General features: G+C 36.5%; 1 protein-coding gene across 4 annotated transcripts in view; it reads right to left on the bottom strand.

The window, feature by feature from the left end:
* Positions 1 to 19,735, bottom strand: part of LOC117295732 (neurexin-1-like) — a 97,036-nt gene that overhangs the window by 19,714 nt on the left and 57,587 nt on the right. For 3 of the 4 annotated variants that reach the window (XM_033778464.1, XM_033778455.1, XM_033778481.1), the window contains 5 exons: positions 16,571 to 16,744; positions 15,927 to 16,166; positions 11,345 to 11,729; positions 4,495 to 4,824; positions 3,074 to 3,094 (listed from right to left, as the gene is read on the bottom strand). In XM_033778464.1, the coding sequence (XP_033634355.1) occupies positions 3,074 to 3,094; positions 4,495 to 4,824; positions 11,345 to 11,729; positions 15,927 to 16,166; positions 16,571 to 16,744 (1,150 nt within the window). The remainder of the gene's footprint in view (positions 1 to 3,073; positions 3,095 to 4,494; positions 4,825 to 11,344; positions 11,730 to 15,926; positions 16,167 to 16,570; positions 16,745 to 19,735) is intronic. The other variant, XM_033778472.1, reaches the window with a different exon arrangement.

Genomic DNA, 19,735 nt, shown 5'->3' with positions numbered 1-19,735 from the left:
GTACCTACCCAATGTTTTAATACAAACCCACTAGCTGATCATTGTAGTACCTATCCAATGTTTTATTACAAACCCACTAGCTGATCATTGTAGTACCTATCCAATGTTTTATTACAAACCCACTAGCTGATCCTTGTAGTACCTATCCAATGTTTTAATACAAACCCACTAGCTGATCCTTGTAGTACCTATCCAATGTTATAATACAAACCCACTAGCTGATCATTGTAGTACCTATTCAATGTTTAAATACAAACCCACTAGCTGAGCATTGTAGTGCCTAATGTTTTAATACAAAACCCACTAGCTGATCATTGTAGTACCTATCCAATGCTTGATTACAAACCCACAAGCTGATCCTTGTAGTACCCTATCCTTTGTTTTAATACAAACCCACAAGCTGATCATTGTAGTACCTATCCCATGCTTGATTACAAACCCACTAGCTGATCCTTGTAGTACCTATCCTTAATGTTTTATTATAAACCCACTAGCTGATCATTGTAGTGCCTACTGTTTTAATACAAACACACTAGCTGATCTTTGTAGTACCTATCCATTGTTTTAATACAAACCCACTAGCTGATCATTGTAGTACCTATCCAACGTTTTAATACAAACCCACTAGCTGATCATTGTAGTACTTATCCAATGTTTTAATACAAACCCACCAGCTGATCCTTGTAGTACCTAATCAATGTTTTAATACAAACCCACTAGCTGATCATTGTAGCACCTATCCAACGTTTTAATACAAACCCACTAGCTGATCATTGTAGTACCTATCCAACGTTTTAATACAAACCCACTAGCTGATCATTGTAGTACCTATCCAATGTTTTAATACAAACCCACTAGCTGATCCTTGTAGTACCTACCCAATGTTTTAATACAAACCCACTAGCTGATCCTTGTAGTACCTATCCAATGTTTTAATACAAACCCACTAGCTGATCATTTTTGTGCCTAATGTTTTAATACAAATCCCACTAGCTGATCCTTGTAGTACCTAATCAATGTTTTAATACAAACCCACTAGTTAATCATTGTAGTACCTATCCAACGTTTTAATACAAACCCACTAGCTGATCATTGTAGTACCTATCCAATGTTTTAATACAAACCCACTAGCTGATCATTGTAGTACCTATCCGTTTTAATACAAACCCACTAGCTGATCATTGTAGTACTTATCCAATGTTTTAATACAAACCCACTAGCTGATCCTTGTAGTACCTATCCAATGTTTTAATACAAACCCACTAGCTGATCCTTGTAGTACCTATCCAATGTTTTAATACAAACCCACTCGCTGAGCATTGTAGTGCCTAATGTTTTAATACAAATCCCACTAGCTGATCCTTGTGGTACCTATCCAACGTTTTAATACAAACCCACTAGCTGATCATTGTAGTACCTATCCAATGCTTGATTACAAACCCACTAGCTGATCCTTGTAGTACCTATCCTTAATGTTTTATTACAAACCCACTAGCTGATCATGTAGTACCTTTCCTTTGTTTTAATACAAACCCACTAGCTGATCCTTGTAGTACCTATCCAATGTTTTAATACAAACCCACTAGCTGATCATTGTAGTACCTATCCAACGTTTTAATACAAACCCACTAGCTGATCATTGTAAGACCTATCCAACGTTTTAATACAAACCCACTAGCTGATCATTGTAGTGCCTATCCAATGTTTTAATACAAACCCACTCGCTGATCCTTGTAGTACCTATCCTTTGTTTTATTACAAACCCACTAGCTGATCATTGTAGTACCTATCCAATGTTTTAATACAAACCTACTAGCTGATCCTTGTAGTACCTATCCAATGTTTTAATACAAACCCACTAGCTGATCATTGTAGTGCCAAATCAGTGTTTTAATCTTAACCCACTAGCTGATCATTGTAGTGCCTAATCAATGTTTAATACAAACCCACTAGCTGAGCATTGTAGTACCTAATCAATGTTTTAATACAAACCCACTGGCTGATCATTGTAGTACCTATCCAATGTTTTATTACAAACCCACTAGCTGATCATGTAGTACATTTCCTTTGTTTTAATACAAACCCACTAGCTGATCCTTGTAGTACCTATCCAATGTTTTAATACAAACTCACTAGCTGATCATTGTAGTACCTATCCAATGTTTTAGTACTAACTCACAAGTTGATAATTGTAGTACCTATCCAATATTTAATACAAACCCTTGTTACAGAATCAGAAAGGCAGCTCATCTCTTGCTGGGCAAAGTTACTTTCAGTTCCATGGGAAAGAATGACATTGATTTGAAATAATCTCAATCACTTCTTTAGATGCTGAAGACAGACAGACTCTTGCGTGAATTAAAGAGTAAGACAATCTTAAATATTTGCTAATACTTCTGAAAACTTGTGTAATTTTCATTTATAATTTAAGGAATATATCCAGTTTTGACACCCGACAATTGCCATTTTAAACTATTGAACTTAAAACGTTGTTTGTATATATTATGTATGATAATTCCAAAAGCTTTGTTATTACCAAATTAAGCTTTAGTTTTCACATCAACTTGGGTTTTCTTTAGATAAAAATGCCAAAGTATTTTCGTTTCATTCATGGTTTGCTAGTTTGATTTCAGAGACAGGTATTGTTTAGGCTAGCTATCGGTGATAAACCAAGAGCGGGGGACACACCAGCTTTAGATGTTTCTAAATTAATTTAGGTTCACTCAATGGAGACATGGAGGCAAACAATAGGAAGTTAATAAGAAATGCACAAACAATACTGTGCAACTCTGTCTATGGTAAGAATGTTACTGTTCTTGTTTTAATCTTTTTGGTGGTTGGGGCAAATTCTCAAAGTCAAAAGTGTCTTATGAATAACCCAACAAGTCAATATTCACCAATTCAATTAATATTTTGGTTATTGTAGGACAAACAATTTAATATTGAAGAAAAAACAGCTCAATTCTCCATTTCATATTGAGTCTGTTTATTTTGACTTTATTCCTTTTTGTTTTTCATAAATACCACTTGAGATCCGTCTTATCGATGTCAACTCTGTTCTGTCATTACTTACCTCCAATGGACACATTATAAGCTGGGAATTGGCAAAAAATCCAGAAGCATTTTCCAGAGTTTGACAAGAGAAAAATGGCAGCGAGAGAAAGCAAAAGAGTGAGGCGGTTAGACAGTGTGCGGCAGATTGGTGCAACAACGTACAGTTTCAAACCAAACAGGACAACATACCTAAAATACATGAGTTAGTGAAGATTTAAAGAAGGGAGAAAATGACAGCCACATAATGGGAGATGAGATGTTGAGTATGAGGCTATTGCAGATCAAACTAACTTCCTTTTCATACTAGTGTCAATAAATGACTTCACTAGGGTTAAGTCGTGCCAATGCTCCCCGATAGATGTTTCCAACTCGAATACTGAACTGTTTGAACACAAATTTGTCAATATTCAATTTATCATTTTAAAATCAAATAAACACAATAACCAACTTATTATTTCATGGAATGGTCACAACTTGGTTGAAATGTTTGAAAGCTGCTTACATGTTTATAGCCCAACAATGTAAATAGAGAAATAGGAGATAGGGATTCTTTTAAAAAGTAGGCACATTATTTGCTTCTTTTGGGTGTTGTTACTGTATATTGCAGTTCCACCTTACCAAATTTTGAGTTGCTAGATAAGTTTACGCCAGCATTTCTCCAGTTCAACACTAACTTGTTAGGCTGTGGAACAGAATTCTTGTTTAGAAAAACTAACATGTAAGTATAAAACTCAAAGTAATCACAAATTAAAATAACATTCTTCTGGTGTATTCCCTTGGTTTGCTTTTAACCTAGAATGCATGTGTCAAATTATGTCCACATTATTTTCTAGAGTTTATAAAACTCACACATCGCTGAGCAAAAAGACATGAATCCTATTTGACATGGTTGTATGTGAGGGTGATGATATCGGCAGCAACTAGTGCAATAATGGTGCAGCTGCACTATGATGTTGGAAACGCACTGAATGTGACTTTCTTGTTGTATCTAGATCAGGTGATCACAAAACTGTTTTCTCTCTTGATTTGTGTACAGTTGCAAAAGCCTTGTTAATTTGCTAACAAAATAAACCATAAAGGTTGCATTGATGCCAACATGAAATTAAGCCTTACAAATTTGTAATTTCTGCGAGTAAAAAAAACAAACAGTTTGTGCCCAATCAGAGATTATCCTAGAGCCCTAACAATTATCAACAGACAAACAAACAAACAAACCAACACCCTAACAAAAAAACACTCAGACGCCAAAACAAAGAAACACAGACAAAGTGAAAGTGCCAACGCTCACACCAGGAACAATCAAATACACCCAACCTTTTTGATGTTGCCATGGGTAGCTAGTAAGAGATATTCTGATTGGTTAAAATTAACAAGTTAAATATGAATCTTCATCATTTATCTAAAACGTTATCAGAAGATAAATTTTAGGATGAGATTTACCTTCAGCTTTGTCCGAGTTATCCACAGTTAGACGCAATGTTCTATCATGCCGTTCAAGATTGAAAGAATGCCATTGGTTGTCATCTAGATTGGTGCCAGCTGTTATAGTCGTTGCACCACCTGTACCAAAGTTGGCCGTCACCCTGACTTCTCCATGAGACAACTCTGCCAGTAGTATATCAACAATAGTGTCGGAGGTTGTAGCTATAATCATGCCATCGGGATGACTAGTACGGAAACGCATGAATATGTTTTCCACCTTGCTGCGAGTGATATCCTTAAGGGTTATGCGCATAGATTGGTTGCCATTAAAAGCAAGACGAGCCACCTCTGTCAAGAGAAACAAAGTAATCAAGTATTAATTGCAACATTCAAGGAATAGACCAAACTTATAGCAGCCAAATCTTGACAGCAAAGTCAGTTCAAATCTGTTATATCAAGTATACAATAATGAACTCTTAAGGAACAGCATGCTTGATTTTACCAGTCAGATTTTTGTTTCTGTTGTCAAAGAAATCACCAATAAGTTCAAGCTGTTGTTCATCATATAAAGTAATTTGACTTGAAATGCAATTCGCGATAAAGTAAAGTAAATCAACATTCCCAAATAAGAAAAAACACGTTGAGTTAACAGCGAACATGTCCACATCAATGCTGCCGACATGAATGAAGACTTCCCCGAAATGGAAGTTTACTGGTAAATACATGTACATCTTCTCATTATAGAATTTACCATTACAGATGGCAATATCCAGAAAACACCAAAGTACAAAATTGAATAAATCCATCCTCTGCTGATCTTGTTCCAGGTTAAACTATAAATCCACTGCAAATGAGAGTCTTTCCCAACATGACCGACAGCACTGACGTAAGACATCAACTTTTGTGTAGTTCATCAATGCAATGTCTGGAATTTAGAGGGAATGGAACCTACCCACATTGATTGAGCTTGAGAACAAATGGATCGTACCTTAAGTTTTATAGCTTGTTCATGTTCTTGCCCAACCACCCTCCCTCCGTCCATTTTTAACATCTAACATCCCTCGGTTCAAGCTTGCCTCAAATCCAAATCTCTCAAGCATTCATGCACACACACATCCCTTTCCCCAGGGAAAGTCCACTTTGATTTTCTTGACATGGACAGACGTGCTCATCACTTGAACTGATTTCTCTCTATCAGAAACTAACTTTCTTTCTGCAGTTTACTTCCCCCTCATCTTCATCTCCTAATCTTCTTAATTAATCTTCAGACCTTTTGATGGAAATTCAAATGAGGTGATGTATCTGGGTATGAAACGACTTGTAAAAAAAATCCAATTGTGTTCTAAAAATATCCATAATGAAGAAAAAACCTTTTCAAGAATTGTAATCAAACTGATTGCTAAACATGCTTGTATAGTCCAGAATGAATATTCCGCAAGACAGAAAAAGAACCTTGCTCAAATTACCTTCAGAGTTCCCAACGAACAAATCTACAAATAAGATTTGTCCACAGTTGATCCAAACAGTAATAATGGATTCCTCAACTAATATTCCTGTAATTATACTTTGAAAGAATATTCCAGCCAACTTTTCAGCTAAATGTTAGTGACCAGTCAAAAAAAAAAAACAGTGAAGGTTATATTGATTTCTAATAATGTATTGAAAACATGTGGTGCTGGAGTCAACTTTATGATTTAAACAGCTCAAAGGCGGCCTGAAAAAGTATTGATATAAAACAATCCTGTTTTTACTTTGGCCTGTTCATTTACCAAACATTGCTCAGAAGGGTGTTTTGTAACCATGTTAGGGACAACTTAAAGATGTGTTGGAGGAGCTAATCTCTTGCTTTGATTTAATTTAAATACATGGTGGCAAACGATACAAACTCCTTGTGTGGATAAAAATACTGCAGGGCATGAATTACAGTTTGGCATGTAGGCAGGTTCACTACAAAATGTTATTTCTTCTTTTAATACAATGCACTAAAATAAAGTAACTGATTCAATTTAGTCTGAAATGTTTGTTGTTTACATCTATCAAGCCAGCCTTACAAAAATATAAAATGTATTCCATTGCCAAATGACACAGACATTTATTTATGTTATTTGTTGTCATAAAAAACAACTAGGTGGAGCAAAGTTTTCAAGTTAAACTGTGAAGGGAATTTAAGATTTTCATGAATACTATACTCTCATATTGTGAAAATTTCACTCTTTTGTCAGAGTTGTGACAGCTTTACTCTTTGGAGAGTGAAAGGGTGTCGTGGCCGAGTGGATAAGAACTCCGAACTCAAGCTCTGGTGCTTATGTTCAGCAGAGTGTGGGTTCGATTCCCGGTCGTGACACTTGTGTCCCTGAGCAAGACACTTAACTATAATTGCTTCTCTCCACCCATGGGTAAATGGGTACCTGCGAGGGCAGAGATGGTTCTTGTGATTGATTTAGCCGAGTAGCGCATATTAATGTTGCACAAGGTTGTATACTCCCTACCAGGGAGCTGAGATGGTTTAAGGAGTGATTTAAGGCCCAGTGACCAGGGGTAATAATGTGAAGCGCTATGGGACCGCCCTCCGGGTGTGAAAAGCGCTATATAAAAACGGGTTATTATTATTATTATTATTATTATTATTATTATTATTATTATTATTATTATTATTATTATTATCTTTGTCACATTTTTGGAGTGAAATTGAAACAAACTTCACTCTATATTGAGTTGAAAACACCCGTCTCTCACTTTTAAAGGAGTTGTTCACCATATGGCTCTTTGCAAGAGTGATCTGGCTGACCAAGTAAGTGGTTTTTTACTCTTCCAGGTATCACAAAATATATAAAATAAATTAATAAATAAATAATTTGAACAAACTTTAACAGGCAACAGCAGATTGAAAACCTAAGTCTTAAATTGAGATGATTGGAAAGAATAACAATCTAGTGCATGCAAAGAAAAGTTAGTTCATGTTTTATATGAGGGGATTAGATATTCCCCATAACTTGTTATATACACATGAAACTTGCGCAGTTTATAAGTTGTCATGCACATTCACGTAGTGCCAAGTTTAAATACATTGACCTTTGACATGCAGGGACCTACCTGCCCCTCTATACACATAAGCTGCACATGATGAAACCAGTAGAGTGAGTTTCAGCATAGGTGGACAATACATGGAGGAGTTAGTGAAGGCAATGAGTGAAGCAGTTAATAAGGAGGTGAAATGGAGTAAAAAGGTTAGTGGTTAAAGGTTAGGGATGTCAAGCAGTTAAATGTCAAGCAGAATGGGCACTAATGAATTATTTACAGGTAAATGGAGAACAGAAAAGGAAGTTTGGGAAGTGTGGGGATCTAATGAAACATGAAAGATGAGCATGAAATGGTTTAAAGTACATTAAAAGGTTAACTGATAAAAATGAACAAACAATAACAATAGGAAAAATATGCATTATGACTGTATAGGTCAGAGCCATTGTCTGTCTGTCTGTGTCTGTCAGTCTGTCTGTCTGTCTGTCTGTCTGTCTTGGTCTATGTTTAGAGCAATGTTAATTTCTCAATAGTACTACAGCACTCATATTTCCATTTCACAGTCTATTTGAAAACAAAAATCTTAATGATCCAAAATCTCCCAATTTCTGTCATCATATAAGATTTGACTTATTTGATTTGATTTGACAATGCAAAAAGAACAAACTTCCCAATGAATTGCTGTAAGTATCCTTTATAGTAACAACGATTAGAAGGGATTACACGGTAGTCTCCCACACACCAATCAATTAGCTCAAACTTGACCATTTTTGACCAATGAATTAGCTCAAACTTGTCCAGTTTTGACCAATCAATTAGCTCGAACTTGTCCATTTTTGACCAATGAATTAGCTCAAACTTGTCCATTTTTGACAATCATCTAGCTCAAAGTTGTCCCTTTGACCCATCAAATAGCCAAAATTTGTCCAGTTTCGACCAATCAATTAATTGGGTAAAAACCAAAATTAATATATTCTTTATCCCCGATGCAAATTTAACATCTAATATATCGTTGCGGTACCCGCTGCCAAAACATAGGATTCGAACTGCCTCTAGCAACCAGGCAACCTCGGTAGTCTAGTTGGTAAGACACTGCTCTATAATTGCAAGGGTCATGGGTTAAAATCCCACCCGAGTAACATGCCTGTGATATTTTGTTCACAGGACTCGGGAAAAGTACTGAGTATACAGTGCTAACACACATCGGTGTATGGGTAAAAATATTCAGCGGCGGCACCAGACCTGTTAATCTGGGGGGGGGGGCAAGAGGGGGGGGGGGGCAAACTTAAATTTACAGGGGGCCAAAAAAAATCTAAAACTCTTTGCTTATTATAAACTGCACCAATAAAGTATCTAAACACTTACAAATGGTAAGATATATCGGAACCTGAAATAGTATGCCAAAAAATAACTATTCCATTTGATTCACCGTTAATTTCTGCACATTTTGACACCTCTTGTGTTGCGCTACGATGTTGTAAGGTGGATTTATGGGCACTTACGTGGCTTAAGGTTGAATTTCAAAAGTTGCAAAAGCCCCATTCAAGCTAAATCGTTGTATTGTGACGATTAAGATCAGCCTTTATTTTACCCGCTGATTATAAACAATTTTTTTTTGTCGCGTGTTGGATAAATCGGTTGCGATGAACATCAGCAATAATTGTCAGTAACCAAGCAAAGGGGCCAAAAATGGGAGGCATACATCAATCTGGGTTAAGAGCCAGAATCCCTGATTATGGTAAGACAGTGAAAGGTGTTTCAAGATAACATGAAAGTTGGCTCAACTGACCAAACAGGAAAGAGGACGGATCGTTGGTTTGAGAGAAGCCGGTATGTCGATGCGAGCTGCAGCTCATCAGGTTACAACGTCACCACCGACAGTCAGTAAATGGTGGAATCGCTACCAAGATCAGGGAAATGTGGACGACCTGCCAAGGAGTGGCCGTCCGATGATGACTCTATTCGCAGAAGAAAGTGAACAAGTCCATCTAGCCCGACACCACTCTCGAGGGATTGCGACGCATCCTGATCAGGAAATGGCAGGGGATTGACCAGGGACAGATCAGAGTTCTGATTGAGAGTATGAGAAGACGACTCCTTGCCGTTCAGGACAGTGATGGAGGACACACTAAGAACTGAGGACAGGATATCAGCAGTTTTAGAGTTAAAGATACGGCAATAAATTTCATGGTCAGGTAAACGAAACGAGTTTGTGTCTTTTGTCTTGATTTTGTCTGTGTGTGATGCTTATGTGATTCCCTTCTGGAATGGGGGTGAATAGGGGCTTTTGCAACTTTTGAAATTCGACCTTAAGCCACTTAAGTGCCCATAAATCCACCTAACAACATCGCATCGCATTTCTAAGTGTTTAGATACTTTATTGGCGCAGTTTAGTTAAGAGGTCAGTGGCTTCAACACAGACCCTACACTGCTTATGCATGCGGATAGTGTACGGGGGCATCGCATCGATGTGGTTACACATTTTACACACAGTGTATACGGTTTTTATACAGCGGCGGTCTCCCACACACCAATCAATTAGCTCAAACTTGTCCAGTTTTGACCAATCAATTAGCTCAAACTTGTCCTGATTCTTAAGTGGCAAATTGAAACCTTTTTGAGAGATTCACTTATGCCCTTCAGATCATTCACCACCGCTTAGTCCTTTCAAGTCAGAATTCAGATTTTATTCGGAGGCACAGCTCAGATGTAAATGGTCAATTATTAGAATGTCCAGTCATGTCTAAATTGAAGCAAATGAAAAGTATTTGTCTTGAAGTGTGACGATGAATGAAAGCTCTTAAGGTGAAAGAAAATGGTGTTAAAGAGATAGCATGCCAATAGCAATTAAGATCTTCAGAACCTATTAATTAACCTTTTAAGAAACATAGGCCTACCATGTAAAATGGAGAAATTAAAAGCTTGTTTATCTCTCTGAGGAAAACAACATGCAACGATTTCATGTTTCAAATGTAACATCCTAATGCTTGGACCTTATGTCTACCTATTAGGTCTATTTATACCAAAGGTAATTTTGGTCAGCAGGCAGTTTCAAACAGCATCTTTTAAATTACTGTTGTAGTTAACTAACATTTTTTAACATCTCAGCTAAATAATAATTAAAAATTTCGCTGTTCACTTGTGTAAAGTCTTTACGATCATTGATAATTACGTAGCTCTAACCTGTGTAAAAAAAAAATAATGGTGTATGGCGTCAATGACGTCATTTACTTTTTTCCATAAATCTATTATTTTGCACCGCTTGCGCAATGAGGACAGTTTCACCCGTTTGCACAATGGGTGAATAGTTCTCTATGGTTGTACCCATCGTGCCATTCGTGCAAAATAATGGAGCGATTTAACAATATCATGACGTCACAGGTGTGGGTTAAGTATTTCTATTGCCAACTGTACAACACAATGCCAAAGGCAGATTCTGTATGTCTATTGCCAACTGTAAAACTCAATGCCAAAGGCAGATATTATATGCTTATTTTGTGAAAAACGAATACTCATTGTTTCGTGAATGACACATTTTTCTGTAGTTAGGTGTGAAGAATTAATACAAATTTGTGGGGAAAAAGAAATATATCTCTATCATTGCTTGCTTACTCAGTTCTTTAAAAAATAAAAACCGCTTTTCCTCCTTGGATAAAAGCCACATAATTTGTAAAACAGTTTTCGAAAAGAACAAAAAAACATGCCAACCCTTACACCCTGACTCTACATCAACCAACAAACAAGTTAATCATATAAATTAATGTTATTTTCAATGCCGATCGGAAATCAAATAGCATCACTATTGTCACTAAGCAAAACAATGAATAAGAATGAAACAAGGAAGTCTCACCATCTTTACAAGTTTCTCCTGTGTATCCAGTTTTACGACAGTCACAAATGAAACGGTTCCATCCCTCTTTGCAATTGCCACCGTGCTGGCATGGATCACTTGTACATAATGGCTCTTCTTCTCTACAAAACCTGACGATATTACCATCTTGTGATTGTTCCTCCACATACTCAGGTAGATCCAATGTTTCACCATTCATTGCCATATTACGGATGCAACCAACGTAACCATGCCGTAGGGTACCTGAGAATAGCTCTAGAGGTAAAGATTGGGATTCCTCTATCCCACCTACTATAAGATCCATCTCTAAATTGAGTTTACTGCTATGTCCAGGAACTTCAAACTTATGGGATGCTGAAGAGCTTGATGATGCTGAGGATCCCACCTTCAAAAACAAACAGTCAAATCAGGAGAAATGATTAACTTCAACTGAAAGTTGGATCCCACTTTCAAAAACAAACAGTCAAATCAGGAGAAATGATTAACTTCAACTGAAAGGTGGATCCCACCTTCAAAAACAAACAGTCGAATCAGGAGAAATTATTAACTTCAACCTATGCTTCAACTGAAAGGTTTAAATATGCTAAGGGTTCAACCTTCAAAAACAAACCATCAAATCAAAACTGAAAGGTTTAAACTAAAACTAGACATAGTGTTTTTTGTTAATTACAAAAACACGGTGTTCGGTTGGACGTTACGTGATGACGTAGTTCAAAAACATTGAACCATAAAGATGTTTTTTATACAATGTGTCGTTATTTGTATGTTAAACTTGTATCACACTTTTAAACGCCTTGTTTCTTCACAAATGCAATATGTTTGTGTGAGATTGGCATAAGTTTTTTGTATGCAACTTATGGAAGCCCTTTAAAAATCTAGCTCACCCCTGCACTTGATGCTGTACACAGATTTGATAATCAACAGCGCCCTCTTTGGTGGGCAAAAAGAGAGCGCTGTTGGGAATTCCCCCCAAAACTTTTGCGCCATATAATTTTTCGAATTTTATTGTTATTCAATACCTGATGACGTCATTATGACGTAATTAGGCCTGTGTTGTCTTAAAAATACTAAGGTTCAACTATCTATTGAGTTTCAAGGTTCAAATCGATCTCAATCTTGAGTTATGCCGTAGATAAGCTCAAAAGTTTTTTTTTTATGAAAAAAACACGAAGGCGAACTTTGGCCCAGGGTAACGACCCGGAAGTTAAGGTGGTACGATTTTGACGTTTAATTTTCAAATGTTGTCCAAGTCTTTATCTACCCGATGCCCAAGTATGAACATCATAGCTTTTATATTCGTTGAGATACAGCAACAAGCAAATTGTAATTTTTCAACATTAAAAACCTTGCCATGACGTCATCAATGACGTCATCAATCCAAAAAAGTGGCCGTTTCATCTACGCACTAGTGCCTATGTACAAAGTAAGTTTTAAGTTTGTACAAGCTTTACTTTTGTTTTAAAGCTCAAAAGTTGTTTTTTGATGAAAAAAAGCGAAGGCGAACTTTGACCCAGGGTAACGACCGGAAGTTAAGGTCATACGATTTTGGCGTTAACTTTTCAAATGTTGTCCAAGTCTTTATCTATCCGATGCCCAAGTATGAAAATCATAGCATTCATATTCGTTGAGATACAGCGAAAAGCAAATGTCGTTTTTCAACTTTAAAAACCTTGCCATGACGTCATCAATGACGTCATCATTCCCAAAAAGTGGCGGTTTCGTCTACTCACTATTGCCTATGTACATAGTAAGTTTTAAGTTTGTACAAGCTTTACTTTTGTTTAAAATTGCTGGAGAAGGTTCGCAGGGAAAGAAGAACGCGAGGAAAAAAACCAAAAAAAAAACCAGAACAATAACAATAGTTGTTCGGCTGTTGGCCGAACACCTAATAATACAAACTGAATTAATATAACATGACTTGCTCTGAAGAAGGCCCAGTTTGGATCGAAAGCTAAGGTCATCTACCCTACTCATTACATGACTTGCTCAATATATATTTGTGGTTTGCGGTAACACCATGTGTGTATCTACTTGCCAGGTAGAATTTTTCTCTTAGAGAACTTTCTACTACCGTGGAGTAGATTAACATCCTATAAATCTACTCCGCGGTAGTAGAAAAAAGAAAGACAGTTCTCTAAGAACAAACTCTACCTGGATGGTGTTACCGAAACATTAATTGATACTTCACCATGCAATGCCTCAAATCACAGTTAAAATCATGGATAGCAATAGGTAAAATGAGTTCTTGAGGCTTAGTTGACGGATCCTACCAGATTTGTTGTGACAATCAGTGGGTACGGGGATGTGTGTTGTCGGACAGAATACAGTGGAACTTACTCATAAGTCTATTCTTAACTAATTCCTGAAGACCGTCATTATCTGAACCAATAATCCTACCGGCTTGTTTGGTAATGCGAACTAGTTTTTGCCTATTAAAAACTGAAAAGGAATTAAACCAAGTGATTGCACAAAAAGTCAACAAGGATAAAATAGTACTCTGATAAAATAGATTAAGAATCCGGGTGTTAACATTAAAATATTTGTATATTTGGTTTGCGGTAACACCATGTGTGTATCTACTTGCCAGGTAGAGTTGTTCTTAGAAGAACCCGATCCCATCAGTTGAAAGGAAGCTCACTGCCAAGCTCCTCTCACTAAACCGTAGCACTGCCATACCCACTCCATTGTACAGACATCTCAGGCCTTCGGCCTCGAAGTGCCCGAGATTCTTTGGTCAGCCAAAGATTCACAAACCAGATAAACCGCTCCGCCCTATGGTCTCCTCTCGAGGTTCCCCTACCTACAACTCTAGCACACTCCGTGTACAGAAAACCCACCCATACAGACCGCTACCTCAACGCTCGGTCATTCCATCCTCCTTCAGTGAAAGCCTCAGTGAACCGGACCCTACTTTACACATTATTTGTGATAAGGAACATTTACCTAATGAACTGGAGCACCTTAACACAGTGCTAAAAGAGAATTGGTATAAACCAAACAAACGAGAGTCCCTTTCAAAACACAACTCTCAGTCTGCACAGTCCAAAGATATGCCCATTGCGGTCCTTCCGTACATTGGTCATACCTCACACAAAATTCAACGGATCCTTGATTGACCTGCAGTGGATCCACTGAACCCCTATAAATAAGCCCACTCTTCTCCTACCTCTTCAGTCTCCTGACGATGACTAGAGCAAGCTAGTCGAAACGTTGAGACCAATTTCAGAACTGACTCCGCGGCATGCAGTACAGTTAATTACGATCCTATAAGCTAAAGTAGTAGTCCAGTCTAATTTTCTATACCATCCGCCCTGGTAATAGTTAAAAAGCAGGACAGTTCTTTTCAGAACTGAGAAGTCTCCCGATTATCTACTCCACGGCAGTAAAACAAAGCAAGACAGTTCCCTAAGAACAACTCTAACTGGCAAGTAGATACACACATGGTGTTACCGCAAACCAAATATACATTGAAACCTCACCATGCAATGCCTCAAATCCTATATTAAAATACTTCAGCTTCCTGACAAAGTATAAACGTTGATTAGCCTTCTTATAGATTTTCGTGGTATTAGAGTTCCAGTTCAGCTGGTCATCAATTACAGTTCCCAGATACTTGCATGTCTTTACCACTTCAACAGACATGTCATTAATTTTAACAGGTTGTACAGGTTGAATGTTTGTATGAAAGTTAAAAACCATTTCTTTTGTTTTATTTACGTTAAGAACTAAGTTATTTATTTCACACCAATCAACAAACTGATAAACTCCAGTCCTATACTCCGATTCATCATTGCCAGAAATTAATCCAGTCAAGGCTGTATCATCTGCATATTTAATCACAATACAAGAACTACTTTGAACATTGAACATTACCACCCTTAGCCAAAAACCTGTACTAATTCTCAAGTTGTATCATTTGGCATTAAGGAAAAGCTTTCTGTTAACAAAACAACTGCTCTCCTTATCTAAGCAGGGTCCTGTATTTCAAGGCACTATAATTCTGCACATACTATGCTTTGTAAAGCATGTGATTCCAAGGGCCGTTAGTCCCATGAAATTGGACCCAGATAAATAATTGATATGAATACACAGCTAGGGACACAAATACAAATCAATATATTCCTTGTTGTTTCCCCTTCAAATGGCCTCTCGTGAAACCTGTGTCAATGAGATTATTTAAATCTGGCATTAGCTGCGGGTTATATATGTACTTAATCACAGGACAGCCTGGTTTTATGTACAAAAAAGGGAAACCCAAAACAGCTTGTGTAAGCAGCCCACAAGCACAATATGTGAACATCCTGTCTACAATGCGGGGAAAACACCCTTGTTTACAGAACCTTCTTATTAAGTGTTATGGAATCCTCAAGCAGTATCTTGACCACACGCCAAAGTTATCTTTTCAAAATTTTTGCCACAAATGTAATAAACTGTCCATGAATGCGCCCAAATCGCTGGTACAAGATAAATAATATTTGTTTTCTTTTTTACCCAAACTGGATCACCTGATATGATGTATTTTTTACAAGTTATACCGGTAGTCTAGATATGATACAACCCTGTAAGTTCAAAGCATACTCACATAAATGATTCCAACAGTAAGATCTCTTTCAAACACCACATGATGCCAATCTCCGTCATTCAGAGGAAAAGTGTATGCCTTCTCTCTTGCTGGACCTGAACCCAAATCTAGTATGATGTACAGGTAACCATCAAGTAACTCAAACGCAAGGAAATCCGAAATCTCTTCGGAGCCACTGCTGTACATGATGACTGCGTTGGGTTCATTGGAGCGGAAATCAAATGATAAAGATCCCTTAGACTGTGGTAGGAAAGAAGGAAAACAAAATCTTTCATTTCACATTATTTAAATTATTTACTTAAAACAGGGCAACTGATTATGGATTTACACTTTTAAATTAGCCGGAAACAGCAAATTAAAGAAGAACACAAAGAGTACCACTCCCTCGCCTAAAGAAACCCAGTTCACCCAGAGTAATTTTGGTTTGTAAGACAATGTGATAGATGTTAAGTTTAATAGATGACACATTTTCATTGAGGATGAAGAGTTTTGTTTGGTTCCACCTTGATAATTATATACAAACAAATTGACCAGTAATGAAGTTCATAAAAGTATCATTATTTAGCTCTGAATTACTGTAAGAGTTTAGGAAATAGCATTTGAAGACTCCAACAATATGGGAGTGTGATGATTTGAATACATACCTCTGCATTCCATCTTGGTAGTCTAAGCAACGATTCTTCTGTTAGGAATGTGATGGGGTCAATGCCCTCCACAGTGTCCTCTACAAAGCTCACCTCACCCTGTATGTAGATCAGGGGGTCCCCGCTGTGGGCCTTCTTTAGAATCTCAATTTCCTGGTTGCCATAGTAACTCACCTAGAGATGTAGTCATGGATGAAACATAAATCATCTTTTACATGTAGTTTTGAGGATGACATCTTCCGGTTTGTAATTATATCTTTTTTGAACGTGAGAAAGTCATTATAAGATCATTATCAAGATAATACCAAGCAAATCAATGTAAAAAAATGCTTTCAGTAAATTGAATTTACTCTTCTATAAATTCCTTGTATGTTTGTTTTACAAGCTGTGAATTAGCCGTCTTATACACAATGTGTTTGTTTATTTATTCTGTGTCTCATACAGAGTGCTTTGCACAATTATGGCATGTTCAAGAAATATCGGATATATTCCATAGCTGTATTTGTCAGACATCTTTCACAGTATCATCAACTAAGAGCATCGTCTTCTGCTACAGCAGATATCCCTAACATTTGTGGCATTCTCATCTAGATGTTTCTCCAGTGCCTTCAGAATGGTGCCAAACACCCTTAACATCTCAGTGATAATATACACCTTTACTGGCCACAGCATACAAAGTTCTCCAACCTAGTCTAGGAATGGTTCTTCTGGACCTTTTTCTTAAGCTGACCTTATATCACTTAGTTATGACACATCTTCTATGTCTTATCTAAGACTACTTTAACCACATGTCTATGTTCTTTTTACATCAGTCTGAATAATGAAGTTTAAGGAGATCTTGACCTGGTCTGTACTTTAACTAAAGGTCAACTCATCATGTCTGCCTTTAGTTTGTACTGTGTGCACTTAAAAGGTCAATGAAAAGATACACTTTCCCAAATACAATCTAACAAACTGTGGATCTTCTTGCAGAAAAGGAAAAATGCATGAAATAAGGAATAAACTTCTGGTTCACAAAAACCAACCAATCCATGATTCATCCATCAAAATTTGTGTTGAATGAAGTTGGTTATTTTGAAACCTACATACCACACATCTCTTTGTGAATCTTTGTGAAATAAACTTGATACAAAACTCCAGAGCTACAACTGAATGAACTGTTATTCGCTACAAGCTACATTTGAAGAATCCTCAAACCAAGCTTCAGAGTGGTAGAAGAAGTAACTATAATAATTATTGTTCACACTATGCAAGGCTTCCCTTACAAAAAAGTTCTATAGAACTCTATAGAAGGGTCTATAGAGCTCTATAGAGCTCTATAGAAATCCTGAAAATCTATAGAAAGGCAAAAATAAATCTATAGAATAATTATTTTCTATAGATGTCTATAGAAATGTGAAGGCAAAATCTCTATAGAGAAAATTCTCTATAGAATTCTCTGTAGTGATATTGCAGTAAAGAAAATGTTCTGTAGAATTCTCTGTAGTGCTATTGCAGTAAAGAAAATTTTCTATAGAATTCTCTGTAGTGCTATTGCAGTAAAGACATTAATGTTCTATAGAATTCTCTGTAGTGCTATATTGCAGTAAAGAAAATGTCCTATAGAATTCTACAAAGCGCTGAATTTCTCTAAAGAGAAAGTCTTCTTTAATAGATTTTGTACTGATTTTTGAAAACCCAAGCTGCTAACTGAGCGAATTGACTAAAATAAACGTTAGATGCGTTTTAATTTGTAATTGTGTAATTCAAGATGCCTATTGCTTTCCCATTTTCTAATCATTCAGCATAACACGAAAAATAGACTGAGTTGTTATCTCCCCCACCCCCACTGCCCTATAAAACTCTATACATATCTATATACATTTCTATTAAACATTCTATAGAGGTTGCTATAGATGTCTATAGAAATTGTATAGAAAAGTGGCCCAATTTTCTAAAGAAACTCTATAGGTTGTATAAAATTTCTTTAGAAATTGTATAGAAATTGTATAGATTTTGTATAGATATGTGTATAGATATTGTATATATTCTGTATAGAAATTTTATAGAAATTATTTACAAGGGTTCTATACCCTTTTCTATAGAAATTTGTATAGAATTTCTATAGTTTTTTTTTTATAGAATTCTATAGAGTTTTTTTGTAAGGGTTTAAACACCCTTTTCAGAGTGTTAGTTGAACATCCATAGACATCTCATTCCAGTTTAATTCCAGTAGCACGATGCTTGGACAGCAAATCTTGTTTAGAATTGAACGGGACCACTTATTTTATTAAATGTACATGTCATGGTTGACACTTGCTTATGACATTCTCAAGACACTAATGGTCTTATAGTATGACGTTAATAATGGCATACAGCCTGATGGTCGTTAATACTCTTGGTTATAATAAGATCAGTGTACTGTCCTTCTTTACCCAATATTAACTTTTAATAAAAAGTCTGCTTTCTACTGACGGATTTCAATATAGATAATTATACTAAGTCCATGAGGTATATCATGATTTAATATGTATTGACAGACCAGCTTTATATGATGAAAGTAATTGGTGTTTACAGTACGGCAATATCTAAGCAGCTTTATCAAAGAGTGATCAATGTTTAACAATGGAATGTAAAACACATACATGTATGTGACAGGATAAGACTTTGACAACATACAACATTAACTCAAATAGACTAATCTTTCTCAATGTGCTCACTGCATTTCATTTACTTCATAGAACAAAGGGATCTGCAAAAGCAGCAAGCACTTTCATACCCGAGAAGACAATGAAGAAGGCAATGAGTAAGACAATGAAAAAGTAAAATTGAAGTTAAGACAAGGAAAAAGGCAATTAAGAAGACAATGCCAATAGAAGACAGGGGAGATAAAAAGGACAATGTGTAAAGAGAAGACATTGAAGAAGATAATGTGAAGAAGACAATGTGTAAAGAGAAGAGAATGAAGAACACAATGGGAGACAATGTGAAGAGAAGACAATGTGTAAAGAGAAGAGAATGAAGAAAATAATGTGAAGAAGACAATGTGTAAAGAGAAGAGAATGAAGAAGACAATGTGAAGAGAAGACAATGGGAGACAATGTGAAGAGAAGACAATGTGTAAAGAGAAGACAATGTGAAGAGAAGACATTGAAAAAGAAAATGTGAAGAAGACAATGTGCAAAG

This window comes from Asterias rubens, chromosome 1 (assembly GCF_902459465.1).
Source record: "Asterias rubens chromosome 1, eAstRub1.3, whole genome shotgun sequence".
In the NCBI taxonomy this organism is placed as follows: Eukaryota; Metazoa; Echinodermata; class Asteroidea; order Forcipulatida; family Asteriidae; genus Asterias; species Asterias rubens.
Note: the sequence above shows the minus strand (reverse complement) of the source record. Positions and strands in the feature narration are given on the sequence as shown.